At 45.1% G+C, this 23,794-nt stretch overlaps 1 protein-coding gene across 2 annotated transcripts; it reads left to right on the top strand.

The window, feature by feature from the left end:
• Window positions 1-4,003: 4,003 nt before the first annotated feature.
• Window positions 4,004-20,323, top strand: LOC113879731 (5-formyltetrahydrofolate cyclo-ligase). 2 transcript variants are annotated; one of them, XM_027521465.1, is made up of 3 exons: window positions 4,004-4,276; window positions 12,648-12,909; window positions 19,860-20,323. In XM_027521465.1, the coding sequence occupies exons 1-3, from the start codon at window positions 4,157-4,159 to the stop codon at window positions 20,081-20,083; spliced, it is 606 nt and encodes a 201-aa protein (XP_027377266.1). In that variant the 5' UTR covers window positions 4,004-4,156; the 3' UTR covers window positions 20,084-20,323. The 2 variants fall into 2 exon arrangements, with proteins under 2 accessions (XP_027377266.1, XP_027377265.1); XM_027521464.1 differs by lacking the exon at window positions 4,004-4,276 and adding an exon at window positions 4,362-4,431.
• Window positions 20,324-23,794: the final 3,471 nt, after the last annotated feature.

Below are 23,794 nucleotides of genomic sequence, written 5' to 3'. Positions count from 1 at the left end.
TGTGCTCCTTGCAAGTGCAGAGCTTTAACCACTAGACTGCCAGGGAAGTCCTGGTACTGAGACTTCTAATTACAATCCTTTATTTTTTTGGACTCCAAAATCACTGCAGATGGTGACTGAAGCCATGAAATTAAAAGACTTTTGCTCCTTGGAAGAGAAGTTATGACAAACCTAGACAGTGTATTAAAAAGCAGACATGACTTTGCTGACAAAGGTCCGTATAGTCAAAGCTATGGTTTTTCCAGTAGTCACACACGGATATGAGAGTTGGACCATAAAGAAGGCTGAGCACCGAAGAATGGATGCTTTCAAATTGTGGTACTGGTGAAGACTCTTGAGAGTCCCTTGGGCAGCAAGGAGATCAAACCAGTCAATCCTAAAGGAAATCAATCCTGAATATTAATTGGTAGGACTGATACTGAAGCTCCAATACTTTGGCCACCTGATGGGAAGAACTGACTCATTAGAAAAGACCCTGATGCTGGGAAAGATTGAAGGCAGAAGGAGAAGGGGATGATAGAGGACGAGATGGTTGGATGGCATCCCCAACTCAATGGACATGAATTTGAGCAAGCTCCTGGAGGTGGTGAAGGACAGGGAAGCCTGGCATACTGCAGTCCATAAGGTCATGAAGAGTTGAACACGACTGAGTGACTGAGTAACAGAAAAACAGTTACAACCCAGCACTAGAGGGTTCATTCCCCAATTCTCTCTTTATTTGTAACTTGTTTTTCCAACAGGAAGAAACCTGGCTCTCACTATCCAGAATATCTTTCGTTATTGTTCAATTCTAGAATAAAGTCATTTCACAATTGTTAATACTCACCCCTGTGAAAAACAAATGTACTGACTAGCGTGCAATATTTTTATAAAGTTATTTTTGTCTTCGGCCTTATGGTATACAGTCAAAATACTCTTTTCCAAAGTTACTTAACTTAGTTCTTTTCTTCTCTACCCACTTCGTTGTGGTTATGTTAATCATTTACATTACAATTCAGTTTGTTTGTCCCTGCGTGTATTCTAATATTTTGACATCTCTCCACACTTGGCTTGCATGTATATACATGTAGAACATTATAACAGTTTCAATTTCTCCGAACTCTTGTCAACATTTGTCTCCTGTTTTTTTGACTGTTGACACTCTAGTGCGAAGTGGTATCTCTCTGTGGTTTTGATTTGAATTTCTCTAATGACTAATTATGATCTTTTTAAGTGCTTATTGGTTATTTGATGTGGAGAAATGTCTATTCAAGTCTTTTGCTCATTTTTAAATAGGATTATCTTTTTTTCTTAAATTGCTGAGTTTTATGAGTTTTTGTATATTTTAGATACAGGTCCCTTTTAGATATATGACTTGTGAATAGTCTCTCCCATTCTGTAGGCTGTTTTTTTCATTTTCTTGATGGTGTCCTTTGATGCACAAATGTTTTTAATTTTGATGAAGTCCAATGTACTTTTCTTGCTTGTGGTTTTGGTGTTATAACTAAGAAACCATTGCCTATTCCAAGGTGATGAAAATTTGTGCCTATGTTTTCTTCTAAAAGTTTCATTTGAGCTCTTATATTTATGCTTTTTAAAATCTATTTTGAGTTAACTTTTGTATGTAGACATTCAGTTGTCCCAGCATCATTTGTTAGAAAAGACTATACTTTCCCTATAGAATTATCTTGGTACTCTTGTTTAAAAAAAAAAAAAAATGACTATAAATGTAAAGGCTTATTTCTGGATTCTCAATTCTGTGACATTTTCCTATCTCCCTTTAATCAAACACTGTACTGTCTTGATCATTGCAGCCTTGAAATAACTTTTAAAGTTTGAAAGAGTGAGTTTTCCAACTTTGTTCTTCAAGATTGCTTTGGTTATTCTGGGCTCCCTGCATTTACATATGAATTTTAGGACTGGCTTATTGGTTTCTGCAAAAAGGCCAAGTTTGATAGGTATTGCATTGATTCTATAATTTGTGGAGTATTACTATCTTAAAAATACTAAGTCTTCCAGTCTACAAACATGGGCTGTCCTTTTCCTTATACAGGTCTTTCTTTCAACAATGCATCTGGCTTTCAGAAGTTTAACACCCTCTTTGTTAAATTTATTACTAAGTATCTTGTTTTTTTAATGCTGTAGTGGTGGTGGTTTAGTTGCTAAGTCATGTCCAACTATTGTGACCCCATGGACTGTAGCCTGCCAGGCTCTTTTATCCCTGGGATTCTCCAGGCAAGAATACTGGAGTGGGTTGCCATTTCCTTCTCCAGGGGATCTTCCCAACCCAGGAATCATAGGTCTCCTGCATTGCAGGCAGATTCTTTACCAACTGAGCTACGAGGGAAACCCCTTTTGATGCTATAGTAAATGGAACTGTTTTTTTAAATGTCATATTGCTCATTGCTAGCATATAGAAATTTATATTAATCAGCTTTCTTCAGAGAAGCTGATCCTATAGAATATAAATACGTATGCCTTCAGTTCAGTTCAGTTCAGGCACTCAGTCATGTCCAACTCTTTGAAACCCCATGAACTGCAGCATGCCAGGCCTTATATTTTATTATATATACTTAATAATGTATCTATTATCTTTTGATATGTGTGTATATATATAAATATGTATATATATATGTGTGTGTGTATATATATATATATATACACTATGGTTTTTTTCAGTAGTCACATACAGATGTGAGAGTTGGACCATAAAGAAGGCTAAGCACCAAAGAACTGATGCTTTCGAATTGTGGTGCTGGAGAAGCCTCTTCAGAGTCTCTTGGACAGCAAGGTCAAACCAGTCAATCGTAAAAGAAATCAATACTAAATACTCATTGGAAGGACTGACGCTGAAACTAGAGCTCCAAAACTTTGACCAACTGATGCAAAGACCTGACTCACTGGAAAAGACCCTGATGTTGGGAAAGATTGAAAACAAAAGGACAAGGGGGAGGCAGAAGATGAGACAGTTAGGAGCATCTCTGACTCAATGGACATGAGTTTGAGCAAACTCTGGGAGAAAATGAAGGACAGGGAAGCCTGGTGTGCTGCAATCCATGGGGTTGCAGAATCCGTACGACTTAGCCACTGAGCACACCCAACAGATTCTGTTGAGTCAATGATGCCATCCAACCACCTCATCCTTCCAGCTTCTGGAAAAGAAAAAGAGGAAGGCACGTAGGGAAAGGAAGCAGGGCACAATCTTGAACAGAATGACACAGCCCAAGGACATAACATAAACTGATGAGATTAGAACCAAATAGATCCAAGATGGCATATCTCAAGAGATCTTGAGCCTCAGTATAGGCTCATTACAACACATCAGAAAGTAGATAACACACCCACCAACACCAAGACAGTTCCAAGGCTGACCACAAAGGTCAAAAAGTGGGCAGTGGCCCACTTTCTGGAAATCCCCACCCCTTTCCCAAAATAGCTGGAATAGGCCTCCTACTCATTAGTCTTACCCACCCCTATAAACAGTGACAACCTGGTAACCCCCGAACCCTGAGGCTGCTCTTGCTCCCTGAGCGGGCTCACTCTGTGGACTGTGTCTGTCTCCAGATAAATCCACTTCTTACCTTTCACTTCATCTCTCTCTTAATTCTTTCCACAATGAGACATCAAGAACCTGAACTTCTTTAAGATCAGAGGCTAGGTTTAAGATCTCAGTTAACAGATCATGGTTTCCGGTCCTGATCTGAGTTACACAGTTTCAGAGTTATTACAAACAAAAAGGGTCGTTTTCCCTTTAGCTAGTAGGACTGCCATGTCATGTGAATTTCTCAATTCCACCGGCCTCTACTTTTTCAGGCCCCAGTACTGCAGGAGCCATGGCACCCAGGGATTCGAGAGCATTTGTGTGTGTGTGTGTGTGTGTGTGTGTGTGTGTACAGGGGGGCCCTATAGTACTCCTTCCAGCAGTACCCCAGGCCGAGAGGTCAGGCGTGTAGAGCTGTCACCGCTGCAGAGCCGGAGAACAGCAGGGAAGCCCTTGCCCTTCATCTGCTAGGGGTGGGGCGCGCATCGATCGCGAAGGCTGCAGGATGTCGGGTCAGAAGGGCGGAAGGCGTGGTGCGCCCGGGGCCGGAAGCGGAGGGGGTGGGGGCGCCCCCGGACCCTCCCTTGGGCCGGCGGACTTCGCGGAGTGAGGACGGGGGCTGGATCGCACCAGGAGATGGCGGCAGCGGTGGCCGTGAGCGGCGCCAAGCGGAGCCTGCGGGCCGAGCTGAAGCAGCGTCTGCGGGCGCTGAGCGCTGAGGAGCGGCTGCGCCAGTCCCACCTCTTGGCCCAGAAGGTGAGAGACCGCGACGACAGCCACAGCAGCGCCAGACCTGCGGATCTGCGCAGCCGCGGCCCTTTGGGCGCGCGCACGTCCGCCCGCCGCGCGCATGTCCGCTGAGCGCGCGCATGTCCGCTGAGCGCGCGCATACCGTGTCCCCGTGAGCCCGCGTGAGTCCCACAATGGGTGTAGGGTACTGTTGGGCACAGTGTGGAGGGAATCAGCGCCACGTGGAGAATTATGGGCCTTGTGAGGGAGGGGATGGAGGTGGGTGACAGGGTGCTGAGGCAAGAGCAGCATGAGAACAGATCTGGAGGGCGGGACCACCTGGGTCTAAAATGCCTTCAGTTCCGTTCCGTTCAGTTCAGTTCAGTCGCTCAGTCGTGTACGACTCTTTTTGACCCCATGAATCACAGCACGCCAGGCCTCCCTGTCCATCACCAACTCCCGGAGTTCACTTAAACTCATCTCCATCGAGTCGGTGATGCCATCCAGCCATCTCATCCTCTGTCGTCCCCTTCTCCTGCCCCCAATCCCTCCCAGCATCAGTCTTTTCCAATGAGTCAGCTCTTCGCATGAGGTGGCCAAAGTACTGGAGTTTCAGCTTCAGCATCAGTCCTTCCAATGAATACCCAGGACTGATCTCCTTTAGGATGGACTGGTTGGATCTCCTTGCAGTCCAAGGGACTCTCAAGAGTCTTCTCCAACACCACAGTTCAAAAGCATCAATTCTTCGGCACTCAGCTTTCTTCACAGTCCAAGTCTCACATCCATACATGACCACAGGAAAAACCATAGCCTTGACTAGACGGACCTTTGTTGGCAAAGTAATATCTCTGCTTTTCAATATGCTGTTTAGGTTGGTCATAACTTTTCTTCCAAGGAGTAAGCGTCTTTTAATTTCATGGCTGCAATCACCATATGCAGTGATTTTGGAGTCCCCCAAAATAAAGTCAGCCACTGTTTCCACTGTTTCCCCATCTATCTGCGGTGCCTTCAGTGACTCTTAAAGAATACAGGGACTTCGGATGGTTCGGACTGCAGCCTCCCAATGCAGGGGCCGCGGGTTTGGTCTTGAACTAAGATCCCTCACGCTTCGTGATGTGGCCGGGGAAAAAAAAGTTATGAAAAAGAGTCCATAGCGGTAAAATGACCAGAGAACGATACGATTACTTCAGAGGAGCGAGTGCAAAATAGGGTGCAGAGATGCTCAAGGATGGAAGCCCGTCGGAGCCTGTGGAGGGCTGGGCCCTGCCTCTGTGGCCTCGGGCCTATCCTGTCACGCAGTAGGTGAACCTTAAGTACATTTTTGAATTAATGACAACTGATTCTCATACTCAGCCTGCTCAAGAAGATAGGAAGCTGGAGAGATTAGGGAACTGAGTCCGGTTTCCTGTCTCTTGGTTATGATACCTCCAGTTTGTTACTTTCACAGACTAACTTGCTATATATTAATACTTTGTTCATGTGATGATACCAGTGTCTCTTATCAGTAAAACAGTCCACAGATCCTGTCCCAGAGGCATGTGCCAAAGGTCTGTGAGACTGGTTTTTGTTGGACACCAGAGGGGGAAAAATGAGTGTCCTGTGAATAACTAAATATTAGTGATTCTGTGTCAAACTAGTGACCCGTCTTCCTCAACATCCAGATGTTATATTTGGATGTTATCAGGATGTTATATACCAATGTTATATTTGGAAATTAGCTTCTTTTCCTTGATGTGTCTTGAAATTAGATGTGCCATAAGAATTTCTTAATTACCCTTCATTATTCTACCATCCATTAGTTTCTCAAATTCAAAGTTCCTATGAGTTAAAACAGTAAAGCAAATACAAGCATTTCATTCCACTCTTTGTGTATATAGGTGTGCATGAAGGGGGTTCTACGCAGATGGTGTCTATGCAGATATTAGTTTATTCAAACTTAGTATTTTTTAGCGATTATGAGGAAGGCATTGGTTGCTTTAGTGAATGTAGAGATGCATACCATCTTATCCTTACTCTCTAGGTGCTTAAAATTTAGTTAATTAATTCACATATACTAAACCCTTTGTTTGGAGAAGGCAATGGCACCCCACTCCAGTAGTCTTGCCTGGAAAATCCCATGGACGGAGGAGCCTGATAGGCTGCAATCCATGGGGTCGCGAAGAGTTGGACACGGCTGAGCAACTTCACTTTCACTTTTCACTTTGATGCATTGGAGAAGGAAATGGCAACCCACTCCAGTGTTCTTGCCTGGAGAATCCCAGGGATGGTGGAGCCTGGTGGGCTGCCGTCTATGGGGTCGCACAGAGTCGGACACGACTGAAGCGACTTAGCAGCAGCAAACCCTTTGTTGTTTAGTCACTAAGGGATGTCTGACTCTTGTGATCCCATGGACTATAGCATGCCAGGCTCCTCTGTCCATGGAATTTTTCTGGCAGAAATACTGGTGTGGGTTGCTATTTCCTTCTCCAGGGGATCTCCCTGGACCAAGGATTGAACCGATGTCTCCTGCACTGAAGGAGCCATCAGTCTTTACCTCTGAGCCACCAGGGAAGCCCATATTGAACCCTACTGTGGCCCATACTTTGCCATGTACTTAGTTATAGGATGAAAAAGATAGGATTGTTGCTCTAAAGGAACAGAGTCTGGAAGAAGAAACAGACTTGTGAATACAGAATTCCAGTGCTTTCAGATAATCTGGTAAACGTCAATTGTAGAAATATAACTTAGGGGAGGGGGAGTCAGAAGGCTTTCCTTCTATAGGGAGATGTTTGAGATGTTTTTTGTAGTACAAGATGAATTTTGTCAGGTGAAGGGAAAGTAGGATCGGTGAACATGTACAGGAATATTTTGTCAAGAGAAGGAAGGGCACAGTTGAACATGTGTTTTGGAGCTCTGCAGATCTGGATTTAATCTGGCTACACTGCATTTTAGCTGCCTAGTGAAAGTGAAATCGCTCAGTCGTATCCGACTCTTTGTAACCCCATGGACTGTAACCTACCAGGTTCCTCTGTCCATGGGATTTTCCAGGCAAGAATACTGGAGTGGGTTACCATTTCCTTCTCCAGGAGATCTTCCTGATCCAGGGATTGAACGCGGGTCTTCCACATTGTAGGCAGACGCTTTACCGTCTGAGCCACCAGGGAAGTCCATAAGCTGTCCATTAGCTGCCTAGGGCCTTGGACAAATCCCTTAATCATTCTGAGCCTCTGGTTCCTTATCTGTAAGAGGGATAATGCCCATCCTTGCAAGACCTATTGTGAGGATTAAAGAAGTGGCTAAGGGATGTATTGATAAGTCCTGTAGGAAGAGAATATTGGCAGCACTTTTGGAAAATAGGTTGGGGATGGAAGAATGAGGAAAAAATATATAGAGGGCATTAAGGGGCTGTTGTGATAGTTTGGATAAGAGATAATAAAGGGCGTGGATGGTGAAGCTGAGGGGGAAAAGGCAGGTGAATGGGAGACTATGCAGTGAGACCCAGCAGGATTGGGCAATTAACTGGATGACATTAGAAAGTACTGGGAAAGGGGAGTCACTTATGATTTCAGAATTTAGAGCTGGAGGTAAAGGTTTGCTTATTTATTTTTTAATATTTATTTGGCTGTATTGGGTCTTAGTTGAGGTACATGGGCTTAGTTGCTCCCCAGCATGTGGGATCTTAGCTCCCCAATCAGGGATTGAACCTGCTTTCTCTGGGTTGCAAGGTGGATTTATAAATACTGGACCACCAGGGAAGTCCTGATAAAGGGTTTTTAACATTACTAGGTGCAAGGAATGTAGGTGTTGGAGTGGATTTTGGAGGGGCATGGGGTAAAGAAAGATGAGTTCAGTTTGGTTTCTTTGTCTTATGGTACATTAGAAACAAAACACTCCAGGTGGGAATAGGAGCCATATAGAGACAGAACCACTGGTAGTACACTGACAGCTGAGCACTGGCATCTGAGGAGAGACCCACAACTCTCAGTAATACATATACTTGAGCACATATACCCAGATGTACTCATATGAGACATCTGTTTCATAACCAAAGATTTCATAGCTCTTACTGTATCTGATGAACTCTAATATTTTCTATTTCATTTGCTGATTATAACTCACTGTTGTTTCATGCCCAACCATGGATCAAGGCCCAAAATATCAACGTACTGGTACTAGAACAGTGATTTGCCATAATGTGTGTTCAATACGATAAAAGTATTAAATGATAAGTAGGCATATTCTTATTGACACAGAAATTTTTAAAAAATAATTTAGAATTTTACCAGAAAATGACATATAGTAAAGAAATTAAACTTTATGCTGTAGTTTGACTCCTCAGCAAATAAGATGAGGAAATTAGTACCCAGTATTCATTTTATCTTATATCCTATGTGCCAGTTTCTTTCTTTTTTAAAAAGTATTTATTTGACTGGGCTGGGACTGCTTCCCTGGTGGCTCAGATGGTAAAGAATCTGCCTGCAATGCGGGAGACCTGGGTTCCATCCCTGGGTTGGGAAGATCCCCTGGAGGAGGGCGTTGCAACCCACTCCAATATTCTTGACTGGAGAATCCTCATGGACAGAGGAGCCTGGCAGGCTGCAGTCCATGGGGTCGCAAAGAGTTGGACACAAATGAGTGACTAAGTACACAGGAGGGACTTAGTTACAGCAGGTGGGATCTAGTTCCCTGACCAGGGATGGAACCCAGGACCCTTGCATTGGGAACACAGAGTCTTAGCCACTGGACCAGCATGGAAGTCCCACTTCTGAATTGTTTTAATTTTGGTAATCTTAATTTTAATTTCCAAGTGTTTAAAAAAATTCTCTGCTTTCTTTCCAAAGCAGCCTTTTTTTGCCCTATAGATGCATCTATCTTCTTGAACTTGTCTGAGAAGACTAATTAGAATTAAAAAAAAAGAAAATTCATGTTCTCTGAATTATAATTTTCTGTTTCCTGCTGGATCACTCCCCTCACCTCCCCTTTTAAAAAATCCTTCTAATTAGTGTTTGGCTTTCTAAAATGTTTGAAAGTGAAAGTGAAGTCACTCAGTTGTGTCCAACTCTTTGTGACCCCATGGACTGTAGCCTACCAGGCTCTTCTGTCCATAGGATTTTTCAGGCAAGAGTACCAGAGTGGGTTGCCACTTCCTTCTCGATGAACCTTTATTGTCTGTACATATTTATGAATGAAGGTGTGATCACTAAAATGGGGATTTCCTTTGCTTTTAGTAGTCACTTTGGAATTCTGTGGTAAGAACGGACTCTTGTCTGACTTACATCCTTGTTCTCCCAGTGTTGCAATCTGTTGCTCTTATCTGTAAATATTGTCCTATCCAGGGCTTTTCTGGTGGCTCAGTGGTAAACCCACCTGACAATGCAGAAGATGCAAGTTCCATCCTTGGGTCGGAAAGATCCTCTGGAGAAGGAAATGGCAACCCACTCCAGTATTCTTATCTGGGAAATTCCATGAACAGAGGAGCCTGCCGGGCTATAGTCCATGGGGTTGCAAAAGAATCGGAAAGGACCGAGCACTTACGTGCGCGCGCGCACACACACACACACACACACACACACACACACATTGTCCCATTCACTCTGTCTTGCAGAAACTAGTTAAATACCTATTCTCTTGTTATTGGTGTTATCCTGCTTTTCTTTTTTACTTTGTTCTTACTGTCATGTAAATGAGATTTGAGGAAGAAAGGTAAGTGTGTATACACAGTCTTGTTGCAGGAAAGGAGACCCCTTCCAGGGCCCGAAACTGGGCTCTTGTCTAACACTTGAAAATGAATTGTCCGAGGAGACACATCTGCTGACAAAGCAAGAGATTTTATTGGCAAAGGGCACCCGGGTGGAGAGCAGTAGGGTAAGGGAACCCAGGAGAACAGCTCTGCCGCGTGGCTTGCAGTCTCGGGTTTTATGGTGACTGGATTAGTTTCCGGGTGGTCTTTGGTCAATCATTCTAATTCAGTCTTGCCTGGTGGCGCACACATCTCTCAGCCAAGATGGATACTAGCGAGAGGGATTCTGGGAAGTGGACGGACACCCAGTGTCTCCTTTCCACCTTTCCTGAACTCTTCCGGTTGGTGGTGGCTTATTAGTTCCATATTCTTTATCAGGATCTCCTGTCATAAAGCAACTCATGCAAATGGTTACTGTGGTGCCTGGCCAGGGTGGGCGGTTTCAATCAGTGTGCTTCCCTTAACAGTCTCACACTGAATTTTAACCGATGTTTGTTTCTGCTTGTTCAAGTTTTGATTTTCTATGTTCTGCTTTAAAGAGCCCAAGATAGACACTTAACTTTCCCAGAAAGTACTTGGGTGTTAAAAGCCTCAGGTCTGCCCAGTGTCCAGGTCTCACAGTTCCACTTGCTTTGCCCACTTCGGGCCTGATAACAGCTTTGTAACTGCTCAGAAAGATGGAGTTAGCTTCCTTCCTTGGCACTGTTTTGGTGTGCTTTGTCTGCTTAACTCTGTGTTAAGTTATTCCTTTTTATTAGGAATAACTGGACATTCTGTGCCTGTATCTTTCTGGCACTCATATTTATAAGCCACCTTTGCAGTCACTTTTCCTTCTTAGCTCGGAGAACAGGGAAGAACAGAAAAGGAAGAAAAAGGGAGCTGAGGGCTAACTTCAGAGACTAGGGATGTTCTGGGATTATTAACATTTCTATAGTGAGCAAAGCTCAGCCCATTGCTCCTGCTTCTTGTTAAACTGAGTACAAAAGAATGCTTTCACCCAGGTTCTCCTTCTTATTAACACAACATGGCACTCATTTAGAGGGCCTTTGCTTCTCCAGGATCCCCCACCTTCCATCTATGTGAACACTTTTATTTTTTATATTATTAAAAAAATTATTTTTGGTGGACCTACTAACCCTAAATATTCATGGGAAGGAATAATGCCCAAGCTGATGCTCTGATACTTTGGCCACCTGATGTGAAGAGCCGACCCATTGGAAAAGACCCTGATGCTGGGAAAGATTGAGGAGGACAGGAGGAGAAAGGGGACAACAGAGGATGAGATGGTTGGATGGCATCACTGACTCAATGGACCTAAGTTTGAGCAAACTCTGGGAGATGGTGAAGGACAGGGAAGCCTCGTGTGCTGCAGTCCATGGGGTTGCAAAGAGTGGGACACGACTGAGCGACTGAACAGCAAGAACTGTGGCATGTGGGATCTTAGTTGCCTGACCAGGGATCAACCTTTGCCCTCTGTGGTGGAAGTCTTAACCACTGGACCACCAGAGAAGTCCTTGTCTTTGTTAACATTTTAACACTCATTTGAATAGAAAAGCTTTAGCAATTGGGAGGGAGGTGGGTAGTGCCAACAGAATTGTGTGGCATGTCTGCCCTGGGGAGTTTATAGACTGGCTAGGATGCTGTGTTTAGGATACACAAAACAATAATTGACTTATGATAGCACATAGCTGTTAGGTTGTATAGTGACTCTACACATAGTGAGGGTTCTGCAGAAGTCAGGAAAAGTTAGGACTTGAATTGCGCTTAAGTGGTGGAATTTGAGATGAGAGAAGGCTAACAATCTAGGGAGTAAAGAAACTTGTACTAGTTGGGGTTTGGGGGTGGCTTCCCTGGTGGTCCAGTGCCTAAGACTATGCGCTTCCAACACAGGAGGCTGGGTTCCATCACTGGTCAGGGAAATAGATCCCACATGCTACAACTAAATGTCCCACATGTCGCAACTAAGATCTGGTGCAGTCAAATAAATAAATATTAAAACAATGACAACAACAGCCACAGAGGAAAAAAAACAAGCTTGTGGGAGCCAAGGTTCAAAGTTAAAGCAGAGACTCTCAGGGAAAGACACAGAAGTCTGCTAGAATGGGCACTACCCATTGTACCCGTTGGCACTACCCACCTCCCTCCCAGTGGTGGGGGTCAAGTTTGGAATTTTCCATATTTTAGACAGCAGGGTCCCACCGTGACCTTTTAATGAGATTTTGCATCTGCTAGGAAAATATCTGGGAAGATTGAAGGCAAAAGGAGAATAGGCCAGCAGAGGATGAGATGGTTGTATAGCATCACCGACTCAGTGGACATGAATCTGAGCAAACTCTGGGAGACAGTGGAGGGAAGGGGAGTCTGGCGTGTGGCAGTCCATGGGGTCCCTGAGTCAGACACGACTTAAGAGACAGCAACAACAACGACAAAGAGCAGATGTGCCAGAGAGGCATTAAGGGATCAGAGAAGTAAGTGTTGGGTCCAGAAGTAAAAGTCAGGCTTCAGGATGCAATATTATTTGACATATTGTATCACTCCACTTTTTATGTGTTTGTTTTTGGTTAAAAAGTTTGGAGAAGGCTGAGAGAAAAGGGAGGAAGTGTTAAAACTGTTAAGGGGAGCCACTTGTTTTAATAAGTATCATCTGGGAAAATTTAACTGCCATCGCTTCTCCCTTAGGTGTTTACCCATAATGAATATCAAAAGTCCAAAAGAGTGTCCATCTTTCTGAGCATGCCAGATGAAATTGAGACAGAGGAGATCATCAAGGACATTTTCCGACAAGGCAAAACCTGCTTTATCCCGCGGTACCAGTTGCAGAGCAATCACATGGATATGGTGAAGTTAGCATCGCCAGAGGAAATCGCTTTGCTGCCCAGAACTTCCTGGAACATTCAGCAGCCCGGTGAGGATGAAGTTCTGGAGGAGGCCTTGTCAACAGGTGAGCATTACAGTATTAGAACTGCCATCTTAGGATGCTGTCCTGCTGCGTTGGCTTGTTAGACCTCTGATCCGCTTGTCGTGGTCGAGTTGGGAGGGTTACTTTTCTACAGGGATGAATGTGTATTTCACTTAAGTTCCAAGCCACCCACCTAACCTGACTTAGGATGAGATGCCCTGTGTAAGCTGTGGCATGTCAACTGTAATAGTAAAGTATCAAGGTATTGTTCGGGGCTTCCCTGGTAGCTCAGTTGGCAAAGAATCCATCTACAATGCAAGGAGACCTGGGTTCGCTCCCTGGGTCAGGAAGATCCCCTGGGAAAAGAAATGGCAACCCACTCCACCTTTCTTGCCTGGAGAATCCCATGGACAGAGGAGCCTGGCAGACTGTAGTCCATGGGGTGACAAAGAGTCAGACACGGCTGACTGACTAAGCAGGACAAAGGTATTGTTCTTTTCCACAGACTCTTGCCCTGAACTTCTGGTTTGGATAATACATTTTTCCTAAATAATACTCTGTTTCCCAGGACTTCCTGGAGGTCCAGTGTTTAAGAACCTGTCTTCCAATGCAGGGGATGCGGGTTCAATCACTGGTTGGGAAACAGATCCCACATGGCTTGGGGCAACTAAACCCTCCAGTCAGAGGAAGAACCCTTGTGCTGCAGCAAAAACCCAGTGCGGCCAAATTAAAAAAAAAACTCTGCATTTTCCGTGGTTTCAGTTGCAGTCTGTCTGGTAATGAGTGAGTGAGTGAAGTCGCCCAGTTGTGTCTGACTCTCTGCGACCCCATGGACTGCAGGCTCCTCCATCCATGGGATTTTCCAGGCAAGAATACTGAAGTGGGTTGCCATTTCCTTCTCCAGGAGATCTTCCCGACCCGGGGATTGAACCCAGGTCTCCCACACTGTAGGCAGATGCTTTACCGTCTGAGCCACCAGGGAAGTCTGGTAATGAGCACATTATTATTAATGCAATAAACGTTTATGTCTCCAGCACAGACTTGTCAACTACTTGGGCATTCCATGGTCATATCACATACAACATGTTCCAAAGTGAATTGTGCTCCCTCATGCCTCCTGTCTTGTGTTTCTCTTAGGGTTTAGAACCATCACTCACCCACTTGACCATGTCAGAAGTCTCAAGATCACCCTTGACTCTTCTCTTTCTTGCCTGCTCCATGAGCAGCCCATTGTCAGCTCCTGGTGATTTTACTTGTTGTTCAGTTGCTAAGTTGTGTCCAACTCTTCGTGACCCCATGGACTGCAGCCTGACATTCTTCTCTGTTCATGAGATTTCCCAGACAAGAATACTAGAGTGGGTTCCCATTTCCTTTTCCTGGGGATCTTCCTGATCCAGGGATTTAACCCAGGTCTCCTGCATGGGCAGATAGGTTCTTTACTACTGTGCCACCAGGGAAACCCCCGAGGATTAATGCTTACTGAATCTGTCCCTTCTCTCTTATCCCACTGCAGTCCAAGCCACCATCCCCCCTTGTCTGGGGTATTATAATAGCCTCCCAACTCTGCTTCCTCTCCACGCTTTGTATTCTGTCCTCCCTCCCAGTCATATTATTTATATAGTCATTGCAACAAGATTTCTGAAATGCAAAGTTGACTTTTTCTCTCCCCAGTTTAAAGTCTTTCAGTGACTTTCTGCTACCCTTCCTTTGAAGTAAACATTCCTTAACAAGGTTCTTCCTGGACTCCCTGAAGGTCCAGTGGTTTAAGTGCCACCTTCCAGTGTAAGAGGTGCAGGTTAGATCCCTGGTGAGGGAACTAAGGTCCCACATGCTGCAAGGTGTGACCAAAAAAATAAAAACGAAACAAAACATCCAAGACTCTTCCTGATTGAGCCTTGCTATTCTTTCCTTTTGCACATCTTTCTACTCCCTTACTTTATCATCTGAATTCCAGCCACTCTGAATCTCTTTCAGTTTCCCAACCCTATTTAAAAAAAAATTGAAATATAGTTGATTTACAGTATTGTGCTAGTTTTAGGTGTGTAGCAAAGTGATTCAGTCATACTTACATTACATATATGTATTTTTTCCATTGTTGTCCATTAAAAGTTATTTTAAGATATTGAACATAGTTTCCTGTGCTATATAGTAAATCCTTGTTGCTTATCTATTTTATGCATAGTAATTTGTGTCTGTTAGTCCTATACTCCTAATTTATCCAAACCTCTTTCCCCCTTTGGTAAACATAAGTTTGTTTTCTGCATCTGTGAGTCTGTTTCTATTTTGTATGTAGAGTCATTGCATTATTTTTTTAGGTTCCACATACAAGTGAGATCATATAATATTTGATATTATATCCATCCATGATGGGCTTTGCTGGTGGCTTGGTAAAGAACCTGCTTGCAATGCAGGAGCCACAGGAGACATGGGTTGGATCCCTGGTTCGGTCAAGAAGATCCTTTGGAGGAGGAAATGACAACCCATTTCGGTATTCTTGCCTGGAGAATCCCATGGACAGAGGAGCCTGGCGGGCTACCGTCCATGGAGCCACAAAAGAGCTGAACATGAGCGACTGAACGACTAAATAACAACAATAGCATATCTTGCACCCTGCAGCTGCAACTCCTCTGCATCCCCCTCTAAGGTGCTCTTGTCCTGTATCCTCTGTCCGTTTGACTGAGGTCACCTGTGCCTTTCAGCAGCAGGAGCAGTGTATGCTGTGGAGTCCACCTGGACTGCAAGCCCTCAGCTTCATTTCTTATGAGCTGAATGCCGTGAAGGAGCAGTTAGACCTCTCTGAGCACAGTGTATGTTTCTTTCTTCAGGGGATGGTAGTAATACTTGCCCTTCTGCCTCACCAGGTAGATGAACTGATCAGCTTATGTGATTCATCCTTCTGTCCCTGGGGTATAGAATGGTGCCTGCCACATTGTAGACACTTCACAAATGTTAGCTTCTGTGCTTCTTTTCCTCTTCTAGAAGCTGGACTTTGGATAAGAGTCAGATGTTGCATAGGATGATCTGAACAGGTAGCTACTTAAATATAGTCAGGAAACTTAGATAAATATGATCAAGAGGTGTCTTATTTTATCTTTTACTCTCATTCTTCCCTTTATAGTAAATAGAACAGAGATGAGCATCTTTCTGGGGAACCACAAAAACTGTTCCCAGAGGTAGGGGAAAGGATTCCACCTGCTTAGTGGACCATGGGCACCACGCAGTGTAGGATACGAGCTGGTCATACCAGACTGCGTGGGCAGGGATGGATGGATGGACATTTCACTGAGGTCCGTGAGGACTGTTATAATTAGACAAATTGATGAAAAGTTTAGACATGTGCACACTGCTATATTTAAAATGGATAACCAACAAGGACCTACTGTACAGCACAGGGAACCCTGCTGAATGTTATGTGGTAGCCTGGATGGGAGGGGAGTTTGGGGGAGAATGGATACATGTATATGTATGGCTGAGTCCCTTCTCTGTTCACCTGAAACTATCACAACATTGTTAATCGACTATACCCCAAAACAAAATAAAAAGTTAAAAAAAAAAAAAGATTATTTACAGACATGGAAAATAGCATCCCAAGAGCAAAAGCAGGAAGTCATGGGGCAGGCACGTGGGACAAGGAATCTATCCATTTATCTAGGATCGCCTAAGTATAATGGGAGATGCTATGGGTGAGGTGATTGGGGTGAGAGTGTCGTGGCTGTGCACCCAGTTAAGGATGTGGATGTTGCCTTTAGGAGATTGTTATTGACGGAGAGTTTGGGGGCATGGGGAGTCATGGTGAAGGATGGATTGGGACCAGCAGGGCCTGGAGGTGGGATGACAGTTGGAATTCCAGGAGAAATGGCATCTTCAAAAAGCTGACATGAAGTTTCTGGCAGTATGCAGAGCGGGCATGGAGAAGTTTATCAAGTTCTTGCAGAGGACTTTGAGGGAGATGTGGCCATGACACTGAACTTAGCAAGAAGAGCAAGGAGAAAGAGAAGGTTATGCATAGGATGTGTTGAAAGGAGTGTTAGAAAGCTCCGTTTAACTGCCGGCCTCTCACACTTACTGTTTTCAGCTTTCTCTTTAGTATTAAAGGGAGTCCTCTGGCCAAGCTGATTATATTGTCCTGCAAAACCCAGGATATGGGGAGTGAGGAGGGAGGAGGGTTCAGGATGGGGAACACATGTATACCTGTGGCGGATTCATTTTGATATTTGGCAAAACTAATACAATTTGTAAAGTTTAAAAATAAAATAAAATTAAAAAAAAAAAAAAAAAAACCCAGGATGGACAGTCTGAGTTCAGAGCATCCTAAGAGGTGTCCATGGCCCAGCTGCCGCCTCCTTGGCCAGAGGTAAAAAGGATGTTTTGTGAAGGTTAACTGAATTCTCAGTGCCTAGTATGTACTTTCAGTTTCAAGAATAAATCAAGGCCTTTAGAGAATCTTCTTTCCTCATTTTCTTTCAGGGCCTAGTTCCTAGGCTTTTATTTTTTTGCCAGGGGGCGGGGGGTGTCGATGAATATTCTACAGCTCAGCGTCTGCCCCATCTCCCAAAGTTAGCCTTAGCCTGCCAATTCCCTTGTTGCTGACCCTGATGATACTGTCCTGTCTGCACCTTACTCTCCTTTTTGCCAGCTCCTGACATCGTTTCCACTTCCTTCTACGGGAAACTCTTTCCTTATGTTCTGTGATGTGGGTCAGCAAAGGAACGGAGGAAAAGATATATGTGGGTGTGTTCTGGACATAATGACAGAGCTGAACTCTAAGCTCAGGAGGAGGACTTGGAGGGGGCGGAGACTGAGCCAGAAGTCACTGTGATTCCTGAGAGAGAGAGATGAGCAGAGCAGGGATAGGGAGGGAAGGTGACAGTCAGTGGCCAGAGCCCTATAGCAAGTTGGGATTAGAGTAGATGAGCAGGTTTCCTCAAGAAGGTCATGCCTGTCATTGGAGGTGTGCTCGGCCAGGTTTTGCAGGCAGGGGTTGGCAGGTGTGCTGGGCGCCCAGGAGAAGCTGAGTTCATCTCGCAGTTCTGCACGAAGTCAGAACAGCTGCTGATAGTGGGGGGCCAGTCTGGCTGGCAGTCTGAACACCTCTACCCTGAACAGCCCATTCCAAAGAATTCATGGCTCCCAGCCCTCGCTGGTACATCTTTGCCAGCAACGCTGCAGGCGTGGTCAGTCCCTGCTAAGCTGGAGGTCACTCGGACCCCCCAGGACAGCCCTCAGAAGGCTGAAGCTCAGTACAGGATGGCCACCAGGTAGATGGCTGGGTGGGGTGTGTGCTGCTGCTTGTGAGCAGCGCTGGTGTGTCCGGCTCCCCGCCAGGGGCTGGAGGGTCACTCCCTGAACCTCACAGAGTCCATGGAGCTCCTCACGACCTTTGTGGCCTTCTGCACACCTCTAACTGTGGGCAGCTTTTTGTAACTTTGAAGACCCTGCCTTCCTCTCTGAGGCCTGTGCTGACAAGGCTGTGGCCAGTTCTGGTCCTTGTGTCCCTGGGAGAGTTCCAGCCCGAGGACCAACCAAGGGACCCCATCTGGTACCTTCGGAATGTTCCTGAATAGGTCAAAGGTCGCACTCATGTGAATACAGGAAAGCAGGACAATTTGGCCTCCCTGCTTCTGTAAGAGGGGAGATGAAAAGGGTCAGCTTAGGCCTCCTAACAGCTCACCCTACTGCTTCTCATCGACTTTGACAAGAGCTCTGTCCTTCCTGATTTCCCTCTGACCCTCTCCCGCTCTGCCAGTTGTCAGCGCCCTGGGACATTGGCTCCCAAACTTGGCAGGAGTGTGTGTAGGGTCATATGTATGCTTAGAGAAAGAAATTAAGAGAAAAAGGACTTCTTAGGTCTATCCCTGGAGATTCTGTTTATCTTCTTTAACATTTATTTTTATTTTATTTATTTGGCTGTGCCAGGTCTTAGTTGTGGCATGTGGGATCTTTAGTTGAGCCATGTGAACTCTTAATTGTGGTTCATAGAATCTAGTTCCCTGACCAGAGATAGAATCCTGGGCACCTGTATAGGGATAGCAGCCCCTCAGCCACTGGATCACCAGGGAAGTCTTGAGATTCTCTTTAACTAGATGTGGATAGGGCCTGGGAATCTGGCATTTTTGTACATGTATACATGAAAAATGGAGACGGGCATGGCAACCCATGCCAGTATTCTTGCCTGGAGAATCCCATGGACAGAGGAGCCTGGCAGGCTACAGTCTGTGGGGTTGCAGAGTCAGACACGACTGAAGCAACTTAGCATGCATACTTGAAAGAACTGCCAGAGGATGGATGATGGGCTTACTAGTTGCTGAGTAATTTTTATTTCTTTCTTTGTCTTTTTAGTTTTTTCAGATTTTCTACAGTGATCGTGTATTTCATTAAAAATCATAGAAAAAATAGACATCATTTATCAGTCGTTATATACACTACCATGTGTAAATAGAGAGCTAGTGGGAAGCTGCTGTATAGCACAGGGAGCTCAGCTTGGTGCTCTGTGATGACCTAGATGGGCAAGGGTGGGAGATCCAAGTGGGAGCAGACATATGTAAACATATAGCTAATTCACTTTGCTGTACAGCAGAAGCTAACACAACATTGTAAAGCAACTGTACTCCAAAAAAAAAAAAAAAAGGGCATCATGGCAAAACAAAAACCAGATCAGGAAGTGATCGGTTTTTTCTTGCCCACATTGGACATTGTGCCATGGTAGGGCCTGAGGAGAAAGGTGGGTGGGTTGTTACTGACGTCTTGCATCTCGATAATGAACTCTGATGGGGGCCCCAGGGATCAGTTGGCGGTCTGATCTATGGCTTGGGCCAGTAGCACATATTGTGCCTTCTCCTCCTGGCCCAGGCTTTTGGTGACATGGATACTGCCTGTGGCCTCATCAATCACAAATACACTAGCTGCCCCCTCTCCAGTCAGTGGGTACCTGGTGTGGCCCCGGTCCCTGTCCATATTAACCTTCCTTATAAATTTGCTCCTCTTTTCCACAGGGGGACTTGACCTCATCTTCGTGCCGGGTCTCGGGTTCGACAAACAGAGCAACCGTTTGGGACGGGGCAAGGGCTACTATGACGCCTACCTGAAGCGTTGTCTGCAGTCCCAGGACGTGAAACCCTACACCCTGGCCTTGGCTTTCAAAGAGCAGATCTGCCTCCAGGTCCCGGTGAATGAGAATGATGTGAAGGTAGACGAGGTGCTTTACGAAGACTCCTGAGCACCTTTGGCTCTGACAACCTCAGCTGAATAATCAAGGTTTTGTGCCAGAAAAAAGTCGAATATGTGTATTTTCTCTTTGTCAGAGATTAGTGGAAATTGCACACTAATGTGAATATGGGCTATATTGTTTGTAACGTAAGATACACCTAACATGAAACCAGTTTTAAAAATCAATAGCCGTGTGTGTAATAGAACATTGATTAAAATGGAGGCTATCACTGTATGCTTTTCAATTTAACTTTCTGGCCTTAATGTCCCAGGTTGGTCTGTCTGCTCTGTGGTGGTGGTGGTTTAATTGCTCAGTCGAGCCTGACTCTTGGCAACCCCATGGACTATAGCCTGCCAGGCTCCTCTGTCTATGGGATTCTGCAGGCAAGAATACTGGGGTAGATTGCTGTTACCTCCTCTCAACCCAGGGATCGAACCCAGGTCTCTCACTTTGCAGGCAGATTTTTTTACCACTTGAGCCGTTAGGGAATCCCTGGTTCTGCTTTGAAGTGTAAGTTGAACATTCATGAGACGCTGTGCTCCAACTCAGAGTGTGAGGGGAAAGGAAACTTATGGGGAATGGACACTGTCATGAAGTCCTGTCAGGGGTCTGAGTCAGTCTGGCAGGCACACAGAGACCCAGCAATTACTAAATGACTTGGAGTTTGCTTTGCATTAGAAGTTCCCCAAGAATATTCTCCCCTTTTATCATGGCTTCACTTACTCAACCGGAAATTATGTCTGGCACTTTCTAACATTTGATGGACAACAGACTGAAACCTTTTATGATTTAAATATTTAAATCTGGCTAATGTGTTCCCATCTTTGCTGTTCCGGATGTCAGTCACCAAAGAGTTTAAGATCTGGTGTCTTAAAAGGATGCATTTGAATCAGTTCTAATGAGATGGATGAAATAAAGCCTATTATACAGAGTGAAGTAAGTCAGAAAGAAAAACACCAATAGAGTATATATGCGAGACAGCAAAAGAGACACAGATATAAAGAACAGACTTTTGGACTCTGTGGGAGAAGGTGAGGGTGGAATGATTTGAGAGAATACCATTGAAACATGTCTATTATGATATGTGAAATAGATGACCAGTCCAAGTTCGATGCATGTAACAGGGCACTCAAAGTCGGTGCACTGGAACAACACTGAGGGATGGGATGGGGAGGGAGGTGGGAGAGGGGTTCAGGATGGGGGACACATGTACACCCATGGCTGATTCATGTCAATGTATGGCAAAAACTGCCACAATATTATAAAGTAATTAGCCTCCAATTAAAATAAATAAGTAAATTTTAAAAAGATCTGGTGTCCTGCAAGTTAGACATTATTTCTGTTGATTGGTGGTATCTGCTCAGGAGATGAGATTTGAGCTGACGGTTGATAGATGGCATCACAGCCAGGGAACAGGAGTCTCGTGGGGGAAGTCTTGTTATAGCCAGAGACCCAGGAGGCTTCCAAGGTGCTGCTCTTTCACTCACATCCCACACTGTACCTGTCCCCAGGTCCCATTGATTCTGTCTCTGAGCATGCATATGAGCTCAGTCTCTTCAGTCGTGTCCGATGATCTCTTTGAAACACTATGGACTGTAGCCCACCAGGCTCCTCTGTTTATGGGATTCTCCAGGCAAGAATACTAGAGTGGGTTGCTATGCCTTTCTCCAGGGGATCTTCCTAACCCCAGGATCAAACTCATGTCTCCTGGATTGCAGGTGGATTCCTTACCCACTAAGCCACCTGGGAAGTCTCTCTTAACCTATTCCCTCCTCTCCTCATCCTGTTGTCCCTTTTGTCCAGACTGAGTGTCTAAGCTAAACTGGGCAAGAGCCCCATCCTTGGCTCCTGCCTTCAGTCTGCTTCTCTTCACTTTATTTCTCAGATCACAGTCAAGGTGATCTTATCAGACATGAACCTGACCATGAAGTACCCCTACTCATCTCCTTCCAGGCTCAGCTCTCCCTGTACTCTTCCGTGTCCCAGTTGTGTGGATGACCACACAGCTCCTCAAACACCACCAGTTTCTTCCACCCTTCCTGCCTCTTGGGCTGCTTTTTCTCTGACTGCAGGGCTTCTTCCTCTTTTGTTCATCAGGGAGACTCCTGTTTATCCTTCAAGACTTAGCTCCATTGCCTCCTCTTCTGTGAAGTCTTCCCCTGTCCCTTCACTTGCATAAGTGGTCCTGGGCATTGTTCCCCTCATCACATCATCCTACATGTCAATTTAGTTGTCATGGGACCTCCCATGCCGATCCTGTGGTTAAGAATCTGTCTTCCAATGCAGGGGATGTGGGTTTGATCCCTGGGTCAGGAATGTCCTCTGAAGAAGGAAATGACAACTCACTCCAGTATTCTTTTTTTTTTCAAATTTATTTTTATTCTTTAACACCAAAAACATTTTGTATTTGGGTATAGCCAATTAACAATGTTGTGATAGTTTCAAGTGAACAGTGGAGGAACTCAGCCATACATATACATGTATCCATTCTCCCCCAAACCCGCCTTGCATTCAGGCTGGCACATAACATTGAGCAGAATTCCATGTGTTATACAATAGTTTTTTGTTACCCATTTTAAATATAGCAGTGTGTACATGTCTCAGCAAGACGGTAGGAGGAACAAAAGCACATTTAAAATCAAACCCCATACCCACCCGAGACACTCAGAGGGCTCAAACAAAACCTTGTGCGCACCAGGAGACTCCACAGAGACTGAGCCAGACCTGCCTTTGAGTGTTTGAGGGTCTCCTGTGGAGGTACGGGTCAGCAGTGGCCTGCCACAGGGACAGGGGCTCTGAGTGCAGCGGAACTGGGTATGGCATAAGCCCTCTTGGAGGAGGTTGCCCTTAACCCCATAGTGCTGCCAGAAGTTACACAGGATGGGGGAAACAGACTCCTGGAGAGCACAAACAAAACCTTGTGTGCACCAGGACCCAGGAGCAGTGACCCCACAAGAGACTGACCCAGACTTGTCTGTGAGTAACCAGGAGTCTGGCAGAGGCATGGTTGGCTGTGGCCTGTGCAGGGTCGGGGGCACTGAGTGTGGCAGTGCCTGCATAGGACCTTTTGAAGGAAGTCGCCATTATCTTCATTACCTCCACCATAGTTTGCCCTCAGGTCAAACAATAGGAAACACAGTCCCACCCATAAATAGAAGATTGGATTAGAGATTTACTGAGCATGGCCCCACCCATCAGAAAAAGACCTCAGTCAGTCTCTCCCATCAGGAAACTTCCATTTGCCTCTTATCCTTATCCATCAGAGCACTAGACAGAATGAAAACCACAATCACAGAAAACTAATGAAACTGATCACATGGACCACAGCCTTGTTTAATTCAATGAAATCATGAGCCATGCCGTGTAGGGCCATCCAAGACAGATGGGTCATGGTGGAGAGTTCTGACAAAATGCAGTCCACTGGAGAAGGGAATGGCAAACCACTTCAGTATTCTTGTCTTGAGAACCCCATGAACGTATGAAAAGGCAGAAAGACAGGACACTGAAAGATGAACTACCCAGGTTGGTAGGTGCCCAATGTGCTACTGGAGATCAGTGGAGAAATAACTTCAGAAAGAATGAAGAGACAGAGCACAAGCAAAAACACCCAGTTGTGGATGTGACTGGTGATAGAAGTCTGATGCTGTAAAGAACAATATTGCATAGGAACCTGGAATGTTAGGTCCATGAATCAAGGTAAATTGGAAGTGGTCAAACAGG

Source organism: Bos indicus x Bos taurus, chromosome 21, assembly GCF_003369695.1.
Source record: "Bos indicus x Bos taurus breed Angus x Brahman F1 hybrid chromosome 21, Bos_hybrid_MaternalHap_v2.0, whole genome shotgun sequence".
Classification (NCBI taxonomy): domain Eukaryota; kingdom Metazoa; phylum Chordata; class Mammalia; order Artiodactyla; family Bovidae; genus Bos; species Bos indicus x Bos taurus.
The sequence above is the reverse complement of the archived record's forward strand: the minus strand, read 5'-3'. Positions and strand labels throughout refer to the sequence as shown.